Raw genomic sequence first — 18154 nt, forward strand, 5'->3', positions numbered from 1 at the left:
CCGATCACCGGCGCGGCGCTGCACGGCATTCACACTGCTGCTGCGGCTTTTGTTATTTTGAAAAAGCCGGCCGCTCATTAAACAATCTCCTATTCCCTGCTTTCCCCGCCCACCGGCGCCTATGATTGGTTGCAGTGAGACACACCCCCACACTGAGTGACAGGTGCCTCACTGCACCCAATCACAGCAGCCGGTGGGTGGGTCTATACTGTGCAGTGAAATAAATAAATAATTAAAAAAAAACGGCGTGCGGTCCCCCCAATTTTAATGCCAGCCAGATAAAGCCATACGGCTGAAGGCTGGTATTCTCAGGATGGGGAGCTCCACGTTATGGGGAGCCCCCCACCCTAACAATATCAGTCAGCAGCCGCCCAGAATTGCCGCATACATTATATGCGACAGTTCTGGGGCTGTACCCGGCTCTTCCCGATTTACCCTGGTGCTTTGGCAAATCGGGGTAATAAGGAGTTAATGGCAGCCCATAGCTGCCACTAAATCCTAGATTAATCATGTCAGGCGTCTATGAGACACCCTCCATGATTAATCTGTAAGTTACAGTAAATAAACACACACACACCCGAAAAAATCCTTTAATAGAAATAAAAAACACACACATATACCCTCATTACCAATTTATTAACCCCGACAAACCCTCCATGTCCGGCGTAATCCACGGACTTCCAGCATCGCTTCCAGCATGAAGGTGACAGGAGCTGTGCAGAAGACACCGCCGCTCCGGTCACCTCCAAGCAGCAACTGAGGTGAGTAGCGCGATCAGCTGAGGTGTCACTGAGGTTACCCGCTGTCACTGTTGGAGGATCCAGCGGTGGCCGCGATTAACCTCAGTGACAGCTCAGCTGATCGCGCTACTCACCTCAGTTGCTGCTTGGAGGTGACCGGAGCGGCGGTGTCTGCTGCAGCTCCTGTCACCTTCATGCTGGAAGCGACGCTGGAGGTCCGTGGAGTACGCCGGACATGGAGGGTTTGTCGGGGTTAATAAATTGGTAATGAGGGTATATATGTGTGTGTTTTTTATTTCTATTAAAGGATTTTTTCGGGTGTGTGTGTGTTTATTTACTGTAACTTACAGATTAATCATGGAGGGTGTCTCATAGACATTTAACCCATTAAAGCCATTAACTCCTTATTACCCCGATTTGCCAAAGCACCAGGGTAAATCGGGAAGAGCCGGGTACAGCCCCAGAACTGTCGCATATAATGTATGCGGCAATTCTGGGCGGCTGCTGACTGATATTGTTAGGGTGGGGGGCTCCCCATAACGTGGAGCTCCCCATCCTGAGAATACCAGCCTTCAGCCGTATGGCTTTATCTGGCTGGCATTAAAATTGGGGGGGACCGCACGCCGTTTTTTTTTAATTATTTATTTATTTATTTCACTGCACAGTATAGACCCGCCCACCGGCTGCTGTGATTGGGTGCAGTGAGGCACCTGTCACTCAGTGTGGGGGCGTGTCTCACTGCAACCAATCATAGGCGCCGGTGGGCGGGGAAAGCAGGGAATAGGAGATTGTTTAATGAGCGGCCGGCTTTTTCAAAATAACAAAAGCCGCCGCAGCAGTGTGAATGCCGTGCAGCGCCGGGGATCGAGGAACGGTGAGTATGAGAGAGGGGGGGAAACTTCAGTCACTCGGGGGATTAGCGGTCACCGGTGAATCCTTCACAGGTGACCGCTAATCAGTACTCGACACAGACAGAGCCGCGGTATGAGGATGAAGTCGGGTGAAGTTCACCCGAGTTCATTCTCATCGCGCAACTCTGTCTGCTGTCAGCCGACATTTATAAACGACATTGTGCATCACACACACGGACATTACACACGGACATTCCACGTACACATACACGTTAATTCCACACGCACACACGGACGTTCTACACACAAACACGGTTAGCATACGCAATTCACACAGGTGCCACACGGACCATAAAAACGGACACAAAAACGGGACACGGACACGAAAAACGGCCCGTAACACACGTGCGTGTTTTTCACGGACGTGTGAAGGGGGCCTTAGACTGTGTACACCAGCCCCAGATATGATGATGAAGGCTGGTATACGGTCACCACTAGGAATGGCTATATACCCTGCCTGCCTGCCTGTATACTGCTACAATAGTCCTGACAAGGACTCTTCTGGTCACTAGCTTGTATTCCGACCTGGCTATACCCTGCCTGTATACAGCAACAATAGTCCTGAGAAGGACTCTGCTACTGTACTCCGACCTGGCTATACCCTGCCTGCCTGTATACAACTATAATAGTCCTAAGAAGGACTTCTGGTCACACTGTTTGCAGCCCTGCTACGGAAATAGCTATAAAGGGCCGCAAACCTTTCCCTGAAGCAGCAACACTCTCCCTGCACTCACTGTCTGGATGGCTGTGTGCAGAGCACAGCGTGCCCGCCGGTATAAAGGCTCGGTCACGCTGTGCAGGCCGGCCAATCACTGAAATTCCACAACTAACAGGGCTGTGGCATTGCAGTGGTCTGCCAGCCAATCCCTGCATGAGGGCTGGCTCTCAAAAGAGCGCCAACATGCAGGGATGAAGACCACGAGTACAGCACGAGTATCGCGAGATTACTCGGTCCCCGCCGAGTAGCCCGAGTACAGTGATACTCGTGCGAGTACCGAGTAGTAACAAGCATACTCGCTCATCACTAATCATGATTCCTATCCATTTGTTCATGGATTTTCTTAAATGGAAGCACAGCATTTAACCCTTTATTTGATCTGCATCTATCATCTTCCACTGGGTAGCTGCAGCAGCCGTTGGTAAACATGTTTTAACATTGGTAGTGACTTTACTACAGGTGAGCCTTCTTGATCCCTTCATATCCAGTACTCTTCTTGTGTAAGACCCTATTTGCGCTTTTTGTCTTCATCAATTTGTCTTTAACCTACTTAATCTACTGTACTTGTCATATACCACAATCTGATCTGTATCAGGTTCTGATGTGTAGATCTTTATTATTTACTCCTAAACTCTTAAAACGTTCAGCCAATAAGTTATTTGTACCAAGCTGGTGATTTGATATTCACTGATCTTAAGATGCGGCTGTGTATATAAAAGCCTTATAATTGGCCATTAAAGCTGACCCATGATCTGTTTTATGTAAAAAAATTTAATAATGTCCTTAAAAACTACATATTTTGCTCACACCATGTGTTATAGCTGTAATTGGAGACTAATTTTCGACCTGCTCAATCTTCTGTACCATTGGTACTCAACACCTCAGGAAGAACGATAACATTGACTCTATGTTTATATACCATGCATTAGTGTTGTGCTGATCATAACATATCTGTTCAGAATCCCTTATCGTACGGACTCTATGATAACAGCTACTTCTTTCTTTTTTATTTTTAACCAAATACATAGCAACTGTTATTTGCTTCTCATATTCCCACCCTCTTGTTCCTCAGCACAGAATTTTCACAAGTTCTTGACACCCAGTAGCAAAATATATAGTACGAATCCAGACTTGGGATTCTCTCTCTCCGACAGTCCAAAAGTATCCAACAGTCTGCTTGTATATGATGTATCTCTTTCCTAATATGTATACTTCGAGTTATGTATATTTAATTTAAAGATGATCTATCACTTGCCATAAATATGACAATTTCTTCACCTGGTGCAAATGCCGATGTTCTCCTGAATCTGGCTTTGCTTCGTTTTTGTTCCTGCGCCTTCACATTTTCAAGATTTGGCAAAATTTTCCATGTTTTTATGTCTAGACTCTTTTGCTCCTCAACAGATGCTAATAGAGAACATATGTAGGCCACACCCATTTGGTTAAAATAATGGATACATACAGGGAAGACATGGCCACATCTCAGGAATGGAGAAGTGCAGGAACATGTGATAAACAATGCCATATTCAAGAGCGCAATAACATCTATGCCATGTAAATAAAATACATATTTATGGCAAAGAACAGGGCTTCGTTAAGGCAATGAAAGGGGTATTACCATTTCAGATATTTATGGGCCATGCCTAGGATATATCATAAATGTATAATAAAATTTGGGTCCCACCAATGACATCTGCATTTATTTCAAGAACAGAGCTTCATCCCAGAAAGATAGTGGAGCTGCCAGCCATCATTATAGACGTACTTAGAATTCTCATACATATGATCACCTCACCATGAAGACCAACGCTAGTCAGGGCTCCGCTTTCGAGATGGATGTTGGTCCCATTGGTGGGACCCGTATTCAATCTTGAGAATATGCCATCCATGTAAGAGATGAGAATACCCCTTAAAATCAATTTTAACCTATGCAAAAATACAATCTATTGTTTGTTTATTTATGTTTTGTATGATTTTATAACTGTTATTGCAACATGAGTTTACAAAATTAGCAGGATAGACTTGTAACGCTGGCATCCCTTTGCTCTCTGCTCTCCTCCTCCCGTAGGGACACGTGCTACTCACTGCCACAGCCGGCTCTCACGTATCCCGTCCCCTCACTCCCCCTCATCCACGCTCTCTGCTTCCCCCCGGGGCCTGTGCACGCAGCACAGGTTCTCTGGCTACGGGAGTGTTTCTGGGGTGCCACTGCCCTTTTCTTAAAGGGCCAGCGCGTCACTCCCAGGAAGTGCCTCTCAGCCTATCGCTAGTAGGCACTGAGTACATAAGGTTCTCTCCCACTAGGGGAGGTGCGTTTTCAACGTGCTTAGTTAGCTAATGTTCCTGTGCCCTAGTTGTCAAGTCCCCTTGTCCACTGTGCCTTTTTACAGTGTACTATTTCCTTGTCTGTCTTCCCTGGCTTTGCTACAGCCTCAGCTACCTTGGTGGCCCTCGCCATACTAGAGACTGTGCCTGTCTGCCTTGACCATGCTTCCAACCTCAGCCACCTTGGTGGTCCTCGCCACACCATCGACTGTGCCTGTCCGCTTTGGCCATGCCTCCAGCCTCAGCCACCCCAGTGGTCCTCGACACACCAGTGATTGTGCCTGGCCGCCCTGACCGTGCCTGCAGCCTCAGCTATGCCAGAGGCCCTCACCTTACCAGAGTTTGTGCATGTCTGCCTTGACCTTGCCATCTTCCTCTGCCACTCCGTTAGTCCCTGTCTACTTCTACAACTGAATAGGATAACTGAAGTGAGCACTAATATATATATATTATGAGTGCAAGCCAAAAAATACATACTATATCAGGATAAGGCTGCACATCAAACTTAGATAATGGTATAATGCCTCAAGCATATGGAAAAATATTGGAATATACAATGAAAAATGCTACTTGCTAATTTGAACATGTGAATAATGAATTGCATACCTGCCATGAACATTAGGAAAAAGGAGATATTTAGCAATCGCATTGATCAATGTAACTGAGCCCCAAGACCTCGTCAAGGTATATCTCTATATTGGGGTCCCTAGCTCTGTGACCCTAACTGTGTGTCATCTCATTGCAATTAAAAACTGCTGTGGGTGGAGAGGGGTAACCAAGGACTTTCTTATATAGGAGATGGAAAAAACATGGCCGAAAGGGGCGGAGCTGTGTTCACATTCAGAAAAAAACTACATATAACTGAATAGGATAACTGAAGTGAGCACTAATATATATATATTATGAGTGCAAGCCAAAAAATACATACTATATCAGGATAAGGCTGCACATCAAACTTAGATAATGGTATAATGCCTCAAGCAACCCCTCTCCACCCACAGCAGTTTTTAATTGCAATGAGATGACACACAGTTAGGGTCACAGAGCTAGGGACCCCAATATAGAGATATACCTTGACGAGGTCTTGGGGCTCAGTTACATTGATCAATGCGATTGCTAAATATCTCCTTTTTCCTAATGTTCATGGCAGGTATGCAATTCATTATTCACATGTTCAAATTAGCAAGTAGCATTTTTCATTGTATATTCCAATATTTTTCCATATGCTTGAGGCATTATACCATTATCTAAGTTTGATGTGCAGCCTTATCCTGTCTACTTCTATGTCCGCTCCTGTCTTGGGTGTCAACTGCCACAGTCCTGGTCCCTGACCTTGGAGTAGCACCTGGCGTCCGCCTCCTGGTGGTAGCTTAGTCAAGCCCCTTCCACTAAAAGGGTAAACCCGGGGTCCCCCTGTGGTCCAATGCGTTAACTTTTGATCGCCGCTGTACCATCCCTGGCGGTGAACGTGACAATACTGTAGACCGCAAATATTTATCTGACAATTCCAATTGAGTCCGAACTTTTAATAAAGGGGTAAACCACATTAGAAATTACTTTAGAATTCATCCTCATACTGTGTGCAATCAGGACCAAAGCTTTCCATGTCAATGGTTAATGCAAGCATTCTGCTATAGAACATTTACATCATGTCATACATTGTACAGACACTTTAAATGTTATATTTTTAAGATTTGACAGTCATTTCTTGGGTATAGTTTATGTGTATAACCACTTTAATTCCTGGCTGTACTTGATAAGTAATGTCCAGTCTGACAATAATTAATACAGTATTCTCATATTAGGAAAATGTGGTGTCAGCAGTTTCTGTGTCTGGCTCCTGATTCAACATTTTATTTCATAAAAAAACAGCATTTCACTTTTTATTAGCACTTCAGACTGCCATCAGATTTTCTGTTTAACTTGCACATATAGTTATATGGGCATATGGGTTAGCCAGGAGGTTAAATATGATAAAATAATCATTGTATAGGACAATATATGTAGACCCAGTCTTATTATGCCATTGCAGGTCTGGTGTGAACTTGAATTGATCTTGATGTACACTATCAATGCTTCCAGTAGAAAAATAGATTGTGCCTTACCAGAAAAGGAGTATAATTGCGTATAAAATGTTAGATGTATAGAGGAATTAGCAACATAGCCTAAATTTCTCTCATATACTTTACAGTAAAGATAATAAGCAATATATGCTCCCATTTTTCATGAGCTGAACACTAAGATCTAAAACTTTTTCTATGTACACAAAAGACCTTTTACTCTCAAGTATTGTTCACATATTTGTCTAAATCTGTATTAGTGAGCAGTGGCACTTTACAGAGATAATCCTTCCGCCTCCTAGGTGTAGCATATCATGATGCTGATTACACAGCATGATTATTGCACAGGTGTGCCTTAGGCTGGCCACAATAAAAGGCCATTCTAAAATGTGCAGTTTTATCACACAGCAAAATGTCACAGGTTTTGAGGGAGTGTGCAATTGGCATGCTGACTGCAGGAATGTCCACCAGAGCTGTTGCCCGTGAATTGAAGGTTTGTTTCTCTGCCATAAGCTGTCTCCAAAGGCATTTCAGAGAATTTGGTAGTACATCCAACCGGCCTCACAACCGCAGACCATGTGTAACCACACCAGACCAGGACCTCAACATCCAGCATCTTCATCCCCAGCATCATCTGAGACTAGCCACCAAGACAGCTGGTGCAACAATCAGTTTACATAACCAAATAATTTCTGCACAAACTGTCAGATATCATCTCAGGGAAGCTCCTCGTTGTCTTCAATGGGGTATCCACGTCCCTGCAGTTTGTTATTGTTACCGACTTCAGTGTGTAAATACTCACATTTGATGGTATCCCACACATTGGAGAAGTGTCCTCTTCATGCCTGAATCCCAGTTTCACTGTACAGAGCTGGTGGCAGACTGCATGTATGGAGTTGTGTGGGTGAGCAGTTTGCTGATGTCAACATTATAAATCCACTAGTCCATGGTGGCGGTGGGGTTATGGTATGGGCAGGTGTATGCTATAGACATCAAACACAGATACATTTTACTGATGCCATTTTGAATGCACAGAGATACCGTGATGAGTTCCTGAGACCCATTGTTGTACCATTCATCCACGGCCATCACCTCATATTGCAGCATGATAATGCATGGCCCCATGTTACGAGGATTTGTACACAATTCTTAAGGGGGCTTTACACGGAGCGACATCGCTAGCGATGGCACCCACCTCCGTCGTTTGTGCGTCACAGGCAAATCGCTGCCCGTGGCGCACAATCTCGCTTTTCCGTGTCACATGTACAGCCCTCCCTAACGATGTCGCTGTGGGAGGTGAACAACCTCCCCTGGAAGGGGGAGGTTCGTTCGGCGTCACAGCGACATCACAAAGCGGGCCGCCAATAGAAGCGGAGGGGTGGAGAACAGCCGCATCTCCGTCACTCCCACCTCGATGCTCGTTGAGGACACAGGTACACTGTAGTTCGTCGTTCCTGAGGTGTCACACATAGCGATGTGTGCTGCCACGGGAACGACGAACAACCTGCGTCCTCAACAATAAATGATTTTTTGAAAATGAACAACGTGTCAACGATGGACGATTTGGTGAGTATTTTCCATCATTAACGGCCGCTCGTTGGTGTCACACGCAACGACGTTCCGTGATGCTGGATGGGCGTCACAGAATCCGTGACCCCGGCAATATATCGTTAGATACGTCGTTGCGTGTAACGGGGCCTTAAGAAGCTGAAAAAATCCAAGTTCTTACATGGCCAGCATACTCACCGGACTTGTCACCCATTGAGCATGCTTGGGATGCTCTGCATTGCCATATACGACAGAGTGTTCAAGTTTTTCCTCTGCATTTTAGGCAGACAAAAAACATTTTCATATATTAAATTTTTAAATTAACAAAAAGGAAAATGGGCCGATGCAAAAGTCTGGGCACCCTGCATGGTTAGTACCTAGTATTACCTCCTTTGGCAAGTATCACATCTTCTAAACGTTTTTTGTAGCCAGTGAAGAATCTTTCAATTCTTGTTTGAGGGATTTTCATCCTTCCTTCCTTGGAAAAGTCTTCCAGTTCTGTAAGATTCCTGGGTCGTATTGCATGCACTGCTCTTTTGAAGTCTAGCCACAGATTTTCAGCGAGGTTCAGATCAGGGGACTGTGAGGGCCTTTCGTAAAACCTTCAGGTTGCACCTTTTGAGGTCATCTATTGTGGAATTTGATGTGTGTTTAAGATCATTATCTATTTGTAGAAGCCGTTCTCTTTTCAACTTCAGCTTTTTTACAGTTGGTGTTATGTTTGCATCAAGAATTAGTTGAAATTTCATTGAATCCATTCTTCCCATTACCCGTGAAATGTTCCCCATGCCTTTGCCTGCAACACAACCTCAAAGCATGATTGATCCACTCCCATCCTTTATGGTTGGCGATATATCTTTTTCTGAAATTATGTGTCCTTTTTTCTCCACACATACCTTTGATCATTGTGGCCACAGTGGTCTATTTTAACCTCATTGGTCCAAATAACTTGTTTCCAAAATGCATAAGGTTTGTTTAGATGTTCTTTTGCATACTTCTGAAGCTGAATTTTATGGTGACGATGCAGGAAAGGTTTTCTTCTGAGGACTCTTCCATGAAGGCCATATTTGTGCAGGTGTCTCTAAGCAGTAGAACAATGTATCACCAGTCCAGAGTCTGCTAAATCTTCCTGAAGGTCTTTTGCAGTCAACTGGGGGTTCTGATTTGCCTCTCTAGGAATCCTACGAGCAGCTCTCACAGAAATTTTGCTTGATCTTCCAGACTATATATGGATCTCCAATATTCCTGTTAGCTGCCATTTCTTAATTACATTTCGAACTGAAGAAAGGTCAGCTTGAAAACACTTTTCTATCTTCTTATACCCTTCTACTGCTTTGTGGGCTACCACCATTTTCATTTTCATAGTGCTAGGCAGCTGCTTAGAAGAACCCATTTCTGCTGTTTATTGACACAAGGTTAGAGGAGGCTGGGTTTTTATAAAGCTGTTAAAAGTTATAAAGCTGTTAAAGTTTGCATCACCTGGACTTTCCTAACGATGATCGTAAGCAAGCCATAACCCTATGTTCTGAGCACACAAATCAAGGGGTCCAAACTTTTCCATCGGTCCATTCTCCTTTATGTAACTTTTAAAATATAAAAGACTATAATATATATATATATATATATATATATATATATATATATATATATATATATATATATATATATACATATATATATATATATAAACAAGAGCGAGAGATTAAAAAGCAAAGGGAATGTGTCATCTTTAAATGTATGTTAGAGATCATTTCATCTTCAACTTAACTGTTCACAGTAACAGTAATTTTGACCAGTGATGCCCAATCTTTTGCATGCTACTGTACGGGCTCGTTAGGCAGGGAATTTAGTCATAGTCACATGGTGAATGCTGCTGGGTTGGAGGGCATAGGGAACCTAACAGGTACCCTTTAATTTGCTTTGTAAATACTCAACTGAGTGGATATTGAAATCATAGACACTGACCTTGCCACACGTCCTCGGAGATCCCCAATCCCAGCTAGGTGCTTCTTGTCCAGGCTTTGTACAACAAAACTTGTTCCTGAGCTGACTGTATCTCTGGTTCTTATCTCATTTTCCAAAATCTACAACAGTGAAAAAATATATTCAACTTCTGAGAACATTGTTATTATTTTCTAGTGAGTGCAGCAATACATCTATTGAAAGGTTATATTCCATGATTGACAACAGTCCCAGTATGACTGCATACTGTCACAATGACTTTGGGATCGCAGGGAACCAAGGCTCCTAAGCTGTACCTCAACCTAAGGGCCCCTATGCTATCCCTAACCTCAGAGATACTCCTGATGGTGGAGAAGCCTGAGTCTCCTTCCTGGTCCTACTCCTGAACAGTCCTTATCTGATTCCCGGTCCTTTCAGGGATGGACGGGAGAGGAGTGTGTTGAAATCCACAGATAACGACATACAAGGGAAAACTAAAACTCTGTCACACAGTACGCACACATAAAGGTAAAGACAATAAGAGGTTCAGGAGGAAAAACAAGAGCAGAAGGGAAATATAAAACAACAGGGGTAAACTCCACAACTACTCCAAGCAATAAACACAACTTAAGCACAACTTTCACTAGAGAATCTGGGACACTAAACCTCACAAAAAAAGAGAATAAACTATAGCTGGCATGAGTAGAAGGATTCAACTAGCATAAATAGGAGGGGAGCAGATGTGATAGGTCTCCCCACAACATGTGATTAAAGGAGCAAGCAGACTAGCAGAGATTAACTCAGTGAGACTAAACATTTTTTTTTTTTTAAACTACGTAATCTTATAATTTTACATAAACTTTAAACATTATATATAGCTTAGCTTGTGCTAAAAGTGTCATAAGACAGGAGCTAGATCCAATCCCAGCACTTCAATCCCAAATAAAACTGCTATCACATGTGATAACGACATGTGAGGAGTTTGACAGAGGGAGATTTATCCCTCTGTCAGCCCACATGTACTCCTTACTGCACAATTGCAGGATGCCAGGGGGTTGCTACAGCAATCACAGGTCTAACAATAGCCTTGGTTTTGCCTGTCCCTAATCTATTGAATCAAGATGTAGGTTCTGATTAGCTGTCAGTGAAACAGTAGCATTTTAGATAAATCATAAGAAATCACAAGCACATCATAAGTAATGTGTAACATGGTGATATAATTTTTTTAAGAGAATATAATTATTATACAAAATAAATAAAAACTGAAATGTGGTAACGTCATAATCATATGGACCATAGAATAAAGTCAGCTCTTTATTAGTCCAGCAAAGTGGCTCATAATGTAAAATTTAAAATGCAAAAATCAGTGGCAGGATTAGTTTTTTTGTATATTCCTTCACATAAAGAGGTAATACAATTTTAATAACAAGTTATATGTACCTCCAAATGATGACACTGACAAATATAATTTATCCTAAAAAAAAAACAAAAAACTTTTATAGCACTGCAATGCCAAAATGATAAAAAGCATATAACTCCTGGAATGTAAGAACAAAAAAAGTGAAAAAGAAAATGGTTTGTCATAATAGCAAAATTGGCTATAATGCCAAAGCTCAAGGGAAGTTTCATTGTACAAGTCAAAAGTAGGGTTCACTTTAGTTTTGCATATCAGTAATCTCCAAATTATTTATGCGCATTTTATATTGCACCTCAATATCTTTGCTCAGCTGCTTGATTATTTGTATGACTGTCTGCATGTGATTTTCAAGCAAGCGTTGGGCCATCACGTCCCAGTTTTGGCTACGGTTTCCTCGCAGCATAGATACATCTTCTTTTATCTTGAAGGCTTGATCTAGGAGAATTGTAGTGGTCTTTTCTTGATTAAATAATCTATCTTCTAATACTTCTACCCGATGTCCTGGAATTGCTGGCAAAAATGATTGACCCCTAAAATAGAAGGAATAATACAAGATAAACATGTACATTATGATAAGAATAGAAATATCATATTTGATTGAAATAGTCAGGTAAAGTGAATGTGTCTCCAGAAAATTACTTATTATTTTAATTGGGTTTATATGTTATTTTTTTATTGTCTATGGTTTTTTTTTGTTCCATGTCGCGATTAGAGATGGGCGAACCCACAGATGTCCAGGTTTGGCGGGTCATGTTGGATTTTAAGAAAAATCCGATTCAGGTCCGGACTTAATCCCGAATATCTGCCCAGATGCTTGAACCCCATATACGGTAAGTCTATGGGGAAAACTGTGCTGTAGGATGGTGGTAGAAAGGGCAAGGGAGATTAGAGCAGGAGCATTATACTTATCGAGTTTCCTGTACGGCTAAAATTTATACACCAAATTCCTGGTGGAAGGCCGTGGGAACCTCCAGCTCTGACCACAACTAACCTGAGTGACGTTACCGCTCATCGCATCTCAGTCTCTGCCTGAATCTCATAGCATTGGGTCATGTTTCATGATCGCACGCTGTAACTTCAGAGCTGGAATTGTCATGGGAGATGTAGATTACGTCAGACCTGAAGGGGTGTTTTGGGGGGGTTAATAAAGTGAGGAAAGAGGGTGTTTTTTTGTCTTATTTCAAGTAAACGATCTTTTGGTGTTTGTGTTTATTTATTTTCACTTACAGATTAGTTAAGGGGTTTCTCATAGACACCTTCCATCACTAATATAAGTCTTAGTGGCAGCTGTGGGCTGTGATTAACTCCTTATTACAGCGATTGACACCACACCAGGGCAATTGGGAACAGCCGGGTAAAGTGGTAGGATTGTTGCATCTAATGGATGCTGCAATCTTGAGTGGCTGCATGCTGCTATTTTTAGGCAGGGGGGCTCTTTATAACTATGTGTCTCCCCAGCCTGAGAATACCAGCCCTCAGGTTTTATCATGGCTGGGTAACAAAATTTGTGGGGTCCGCACTCTGTTTTTTTTTTAAATTATTTATTTAATTAATTAAAATTTTAAAAAGCCACATGTGGTTCCTTTTATTTTGATATACAGCCATGATAAGCACATGGCTGGGAGCTGCAGCCTGTAGCTGTATGGTTTATCTGTGCTGGTATCATAATATGGCGAGATCCTAAGCCATTTTTTTTTATTTACTATATTTACTTTATTTATAATTATTTACTTTATTTTTTTTACTGTACGATATAGGGTCTGTGAATGGAAGCGTCGGACACACTGTCACTCAAGGTGGGGGTGTTTCTGACTGCAACCAATACAACCAATCTCAGATGCCAATGGGTAGGGAAAGCAGTGCATGTGTAGGAGCCTAATGAGCAGCCCCGGAAGTAAATGGGTGGCTGCGGGAGCTGTTACAGCCACGCTGGAGGCTTGGTAAGTATGAAGCGCTGCTTGCTTTGTTATCTCTTTTCTTTATATTTCCTTCACTTTTTGTATTACCTGGGTACTTTTGAAACCACGTGAATTTGGACTTTTACAGTTTGGGTCTGCCCATCACTAGTCACCAATTTTCTAGATAAATATATGTCTAAAGGTGCTATTGACATGAGGGGTTTTTTTTACCAAATGACCAGATGTTGGTAAGAACCCATCCAATCAACACAGGTAACGAAATCAAACCATAGATGTCAATAAATTAAGTTATGTGTAATAATGAGAAATGGTGAGCCAAAAAGTTACAGTGCTTGGGTGCTGCTGGTCACTCACAGCTAGGTAAACTGGTTAAGTCTTTAATCACAACATGTTTCCGGGATGGTTGACCCATCCTTCAGGTAATAATACAGATTGATGGACAGCTGTCCATATATATAACAGAAGCAATTGTCATAATAGGATAATTATTTACATACAAAATTTACTTACAAAAATAGTATCTAACTCTAAAGGCCGCTTTACACTCGGCAATTTATCGTGCGATTGCATGCGCGATCGCACCCGCCCCCATCGTTTGTGCAACACGGACATTCTTGATAAAAATCTGCTGCCATCTACCAGAATGATGAAGATGAAATGAAGGTGGACATTTCAGCAAGACAATGGTCCCAAACACACAGCCAAAGAAACTCTCAATTAGTTTCCGAGCAAGAAAATAAAGCTGCTTAAATAGGCCAACCTATCACCTGACCTGAATCCAACAGAAAATGTATGGAAGGAACTAAAGCTCAGAGTTCATAGAAGGAGGCCACAGAATCTTCAGGAATTGAAGAGTGTTTGTGTAGAAGAATGGCCAAAATCACACTTGAGCAATGAATGCAGCTAGTTTCTCCATAGAGGAGGCATCTTGAAGCTGTAATCACCAACAGGCTTTTGTACGAAGTAGTAAATAAATTTCAGTAAGCGTGTTCAATGTTTCCCTGTGTAATTTCTCATTATTACACATAACAATTTATGAACAGCTACGGTTTGATTTCTTTGCCTGCAAAAGGATAGGATGGTTTGTTACCGACATCTGGTGAGAAATTCACGTCATTAGCACTAAATGGTAGTTTACTATAGAATATCACATTTTGTCATGGCTAAGGCTTTCCCATCCAACTAAAACGAAAAAGCTGTTCTATATCTATGATATAATATTGCAGCTTTTCTTTGATGTCCTTTTATAAAATAGATATGGGTTGTCTGATCCTGAAAAAAAAAAATTAGGTATGAATGCTATTAATATTGAAAAACGAGGGAATACTCACCTACCACCACAGGTGGTCATTAGAGGAACATCGTTTGAAGCACCCCTGTGGTTAACTAACCATTTAGGTAAATAACAGGCTTTATTGCTCCAATTTAGTGCAGATCTCCAGACTGGCCTGCACAGGATACATGGGGCTGCTGTTAGGTTCCTATGCGTCTGTTTTTACAGTAAACACCTCCATGCCTAAAGAAAAAAATTCTGTGTTCGACAACTCTTTAAAGGGAATCTGTCAGCCGTGTTTTTGCTCCCTCATCTGAGAGCAGCATGATATAGGCAAAGAGATGCTGAATCCATGGATGTATCACTTAGATTATTGGGTGCAGCGGTTCTGACACAATCAAAGATTTTTAGTTTTAGCAAAGTAACAGAGCTGAAAATGCAACCCCCACCCACACCAGGTTTTCAGTGTACATTTCTATTGACAGAAGCTTCTAATCAGAGTGGAGTGAGACTTGAGCTTATGCTCCTCAATCCAATTATAAATGATAACTAATGATGATGATGACGACTAATGATAAAGCTATTGAAGCTTAAACTAGCATTGCAGATAAACAAAAACATACTTTGTGATAAGAGATGGCTGGCTGTAATCTGTATGTTAACTCTAAGAGCATGCTGTCTTCAGATTATATAGCAAAAACCTGCTGACAGATTTCCTTTAAGGATGCATTGTACAACATCTGGAATAAAACTGGTTCTTGTCCCCTGATCTATATCTAAGCAATTGGATTTTAGATTTCAGTTTCTGCTTTGCTGCTGTAGAAAAAAAGCATTTAATCTATCTATTAAGTTAAATAAATGTGGTGTTCATCAGGAATGCTCAAGCTGTGATTGAGCTAATGAGAATGCAAATTAATTGCGCTGAGTCTTTAGAATATCTGAGCTAGAGGAGGTGATAGAAAAGATAGAAAAATACAATTATCGCAATAAGTGAAAATAGGATTATTGCACTCACAGTAGGGAACAACACCTGTGCAAACATAGAAGTTATGCACTAGAAATTCAAGCTGAAAACCTTACAATATAGTGTTAAATAATTAATTAATGCAAGCAAAGCCTTCATTTACGTACTGATAGAGATGGAATTGTATTTCCCCTTATATGATTTTTCCATGATCTGAGTTTGGTATACAGTATTTATCCAATGAGGAAACAGGTGAGGATGTATCATTGGTGCAACCTGTGGAGCCACACAGCGGCCTAAAGGGCCATTTACACGCTGCAACATCGCTAACGATATATCGTCGGGGTCACGGTAATTATGACGCACATCCGGCGTCATTAGCGGCATCGCAGCGTGTGAGAGGCTGGAGCTACCTTAAATAATCGCAAAAGAGAAAAAATCGTTGGTATATGAGATGTCGTTCATTTACAAAAAATCGTTGTCTGGTAAGTAGCGATGTTGTTCCTCCTTCCGGCGTCACATATCGCTATGTGTGACAACGCAGGAGCGACGAACATCTCCTTACCTGCGTCCACCGGCAATGCGGAAGGAAGGAGGTGGGCTGGATGTTACGTCCGCTCATCTCCGCCCCTCCTCTGCTATTGGACGGCTGCCGTGTGACGTCGCTGTGACGCCGAACGAACCGCCCCCTTAGAAAGGAGGTGGATCACCGGCCAGAGCGACGTCGCAGGGAAGGTAAGTCCGTGTGACTGGTGTTAGCGATGTTGTGCGCCACGGGCTGCGATTTGCCCGTGACGCACAACCGACAGGGGCGGGTACGCTCGCTAGCGATATCGGTACCGATATCGCAGCGTGTAAAGTACCCTTTAGAGCTAAGGGGGCCAACTTCTATCTCCAAGGCAGCAAAAAACTTCTCTAATAGGAACATGAAGTGCTGCATTATGATGAACTATTGGACTGCAAAGGGTCCATATACTATTGTAGCACCCTGAATCCATCAGGGAGCTACAAAGTACTGCATCCCAACCAGGATGCAGGGCCAACCCCCTAGGGACTTGAAAGACCAGTGCCGGTAACATCCAAACACTCCAGATAATCCCTGTTTTCCACAAATTTCCCCCATAGAATGGTACTAAGCTAGGGTTGGATCAATGGATGACCGCCTAGAGGTGGAGCCAATATAGTCCACTAGATATTCCAGGTGGGAGGGGCAGACAGTAGAGAGTAGACAGTGAGCAGAGAGACAGTAGTAAGCAGCAGTCGGTGACAAAGAAAAGGAGAGGAAGGACTGTCAAGAGTGTAACAGTGACCTGTGGGCCCAGGCGGTTAGTTGCCAGTGGAGTACTCCTGAAACGATGCACCAATGGAGTACAGAATCCTAAGTCAGGCAAATGCTCCAGGCAGACCTGATAAAATCTGCACAGTGAGGGGACCATCAAAGACCTCACTGACCTTGAAGTTCGGGACACAGTAGCAATGAGAGAACCGGGTTCACGCTACCGTCATACGGACTGCTGTAGAAGACAACCAGGAGGGGATCCCTAGCCGCTCCAAGCCGCGGTGACCCACCAACCAAAGACAGGTGCAAGGGAAAGAAGCCACCAGGTCACTAAACCAGCACTGGAACTAAGGGGACCTGCGGTTAAGACCAGCCAGCCTCGGGTGACCAGTTTCCAGCTTACTGTGAGTTAAGGAAACAGTTACACTGCAACCCCTTGTGTGGCCTACCTTCTTTCAACACCCATCTACATTACTTGTCCTCTGGGGCCTGGCCCTTCTTGCGGAGAGCCTAACATCCAGGCTGCTACTAACACCAGCCCCAGCAGTGAAAACTGTGCAGCAGCGGCTCCATCCAAATAGCCGCAAACCACAAGAGGCGTCATGTGTGAACTTTATGCAAAAATCCCCTGTAAATATTCCCTTTTTCAAAAAGCACCCAGGGCACGGAACCGGGCAATGGCCACGAAAGTTACATTTCCCAGTTATGCACCGCCCGGGACCGAGTACCCCATAACCCTGGGCGACACACTATTCTTGCACAGATGTCCTTTTCTGTCCGCCTTGACACGATGATGAATAACAATATTACTAGATGTTATTTGACTTGTATTCTTCACTTTTACCAGTCTTCCCCTCTGCAGACATTATTTCTAATTTTCAGTTGTCTTTGAGCTAGTGGGTAGAGACTAGCTGCCACATCGTCTCTCGTACACAGACATGATGGATTACTGCTTTGCCGTTTCTATGTAGCCCATATTCAGAAGCAGGAGTAGCATGGAGAACATTATACTGCAGTACTGCGCAGTTTGACTGTCAATCCACGCTAGGACAGGCAATT

General features: G+C 42.9%; 1 protein-coding gene across 1 annotated transcript in view; it reads right to left on the bottom strand.

The window, feature by feature from the left end:
- FAM81B (family with sequence similarity 81 member B) overlaps positions 1–18154 on the bottom strand; it is an 84985-nt gene that overhangs the window by 51674 nt on the left and 15157 nt on the right. Inside the window, exons 3-4 of the mRNA XM_075341911.1 lie at positions 11953–12190; positions 10268–10386 (exon numbers count right to left, since the gene is read on the bottom strand). Coding sequence (XP_075198026.1) covers positions 10268–10386; positions 11953–12190 — 357 coding nt within the window. The remainder of the gene's footprint in view (positions 1–10267; positions 10387–11952; positions 12191–18154) is intronic.

Source organism: Anomaloglossus baeobatrachus, chromosome 1 (assembly GCF_048569485.1).
Source record: "Anomaloglossus baeobatrachus isolate aAnoBae1 chromosome 1, aAnoBae1.hap1, whole genome shotgun sequence".
In the NCBI taxonomy this organism is placed as follows: Eukaryota; Metazoa; Chordata; class Amphibia; order Anura; family Aromobatidae; genus Anomaloglossus; species Anomaloglossus baeobatrachus.